Source organism: Sinocyclocheilus anshuiensis, unplaced genomic scaffold (assembly GCF_001515605.1).
Source record: "Sinocyclocheilus anshuiensis isolate Anshui unplaced genomic scaffold, SAMN03320099.WGS_v1.1 scaffold627, whole genome shotgun sequence".
NCBI lineage: Eukaryota > Metazoa > Chordata > Actinopteri > Cypriniformes > Cyprinidae > Sinocyclocheilus > Sinocyclocheilus anshuiensis.
Window position 1 is genome coordinate 22,015 of NW_015549703.1, and position 1,158 is coordinate 23,172.

A 1,158-nucleotide genomic window follows, 5' to 3' on the forward strand; every position below is an offset into this window, starting at 1 on the left:
TTATTATGTATTATTATGTAATGTATCTTTTTGTCTCAGATAAACATGTTTGAATGTATATAAAGTGTTTTTTTTTATGCTACTAATATTGCCAACATATTGTTATCGCATTAAAACAATCTTACACTCTATATTGTTTTATGGGGAAGAAAGGACAAGTTTATGCACGGAAAAAAATTACTTATTACATTTTTTTAACTGCTACTGATAATGCCGACCTATTGTTGTTGCATTTCAGAGTTCAATCCCCCAGAATTCTGCTTGAGTCCAGTTGATAGGGGCGATTGTGATGGCTCTGTGAGGAGATACATTTACAACCCCAGGACTGAGAGATGCCAGATGTTTCGTTACAGTGGCTGTGGAGGCAACAAAAACAACTTTGTCCACAAGAGACACTGCATGAAAATGTGCATGAAAGGTGTGTTTTCTGCAGCCCTTGCTTACTTTAGAGGCTTTGATATTATAATTGAGGAGAACTGCGCAGTTTAGTGTCAATAATGATGATGCATGCTCAAACATACAACTTGGGTTCCATTAGGCTACACCACAAGAAAAGTGAAGCAGGAAAATTTGTGTCTGTTGTTGATTCTGAATGTTCAATGTTTTCTCTTTCAGATCACAGCCGGAGGAAGCAAATACGGATAAAGACGAAGAACTCAAATATCTTATTCCGATCTGTCTAGGAGGACATACTGTATACAGTATTCTTCATGATACCAAATCCTAAACCACTCTTTAGAGAGGAAATAAGAGAAAATAAGAAACAGCAGCATATAGTACATCTCTGACCCACACACTGTTCTCATGTATATAATTATCACAGTTAACGGATTTTAATCTGGTCTTCATATATAAAGGCATTCTATGTATTTTAAATGTAAAACATAATCTTACACTCTATATTGTTTTATGGGGAAGAAATGACACATTTATGTACTAAAATACTCATTACATTTCATTAAAAATTACTCATATATATATATATATATATATATATATATATAATTATTTTTTTCACAGTGCCACTTGTGGATCTATTTAAAGGGGTCATATGATGCTTTTTTAAAGATCATTATTTTTTGTATTTGGTGTAACAGAATATGTTGACATGCTTTAATGTTCAAAAAACACATTATTTTTCAAATACTGTACATTATT

At 32.4% G+C, this 1,158-nt stretch overlaps 1 protein-coding gene across 1 annotated transcript in view; it reads left to right on the forward strand.

Annotated features, from left to right (window-relative positions):
* Nucleotides 1–747, forward strand: part of LOC107660650 (tissue factor pathway inhibitor-like) — a gene marked incomplete at its 5' end in the record, with an annotated part of 11,536 nt that extends 10,789 nt beyond the window's left edge. The window contains 2 exons of the mRNA XM_016450038.1: nt 239–418; nt 616–747. Coding sequence (XP_016305524.1) covers nt 239–418; nt 616–683 — 248 coding nt within the window. The remainder of the gene's footprint in view (nt 1–238; nt 419–615) is intronic.
* Nucleotides 748–1,158: the final 411 nt, after the last annotated feature.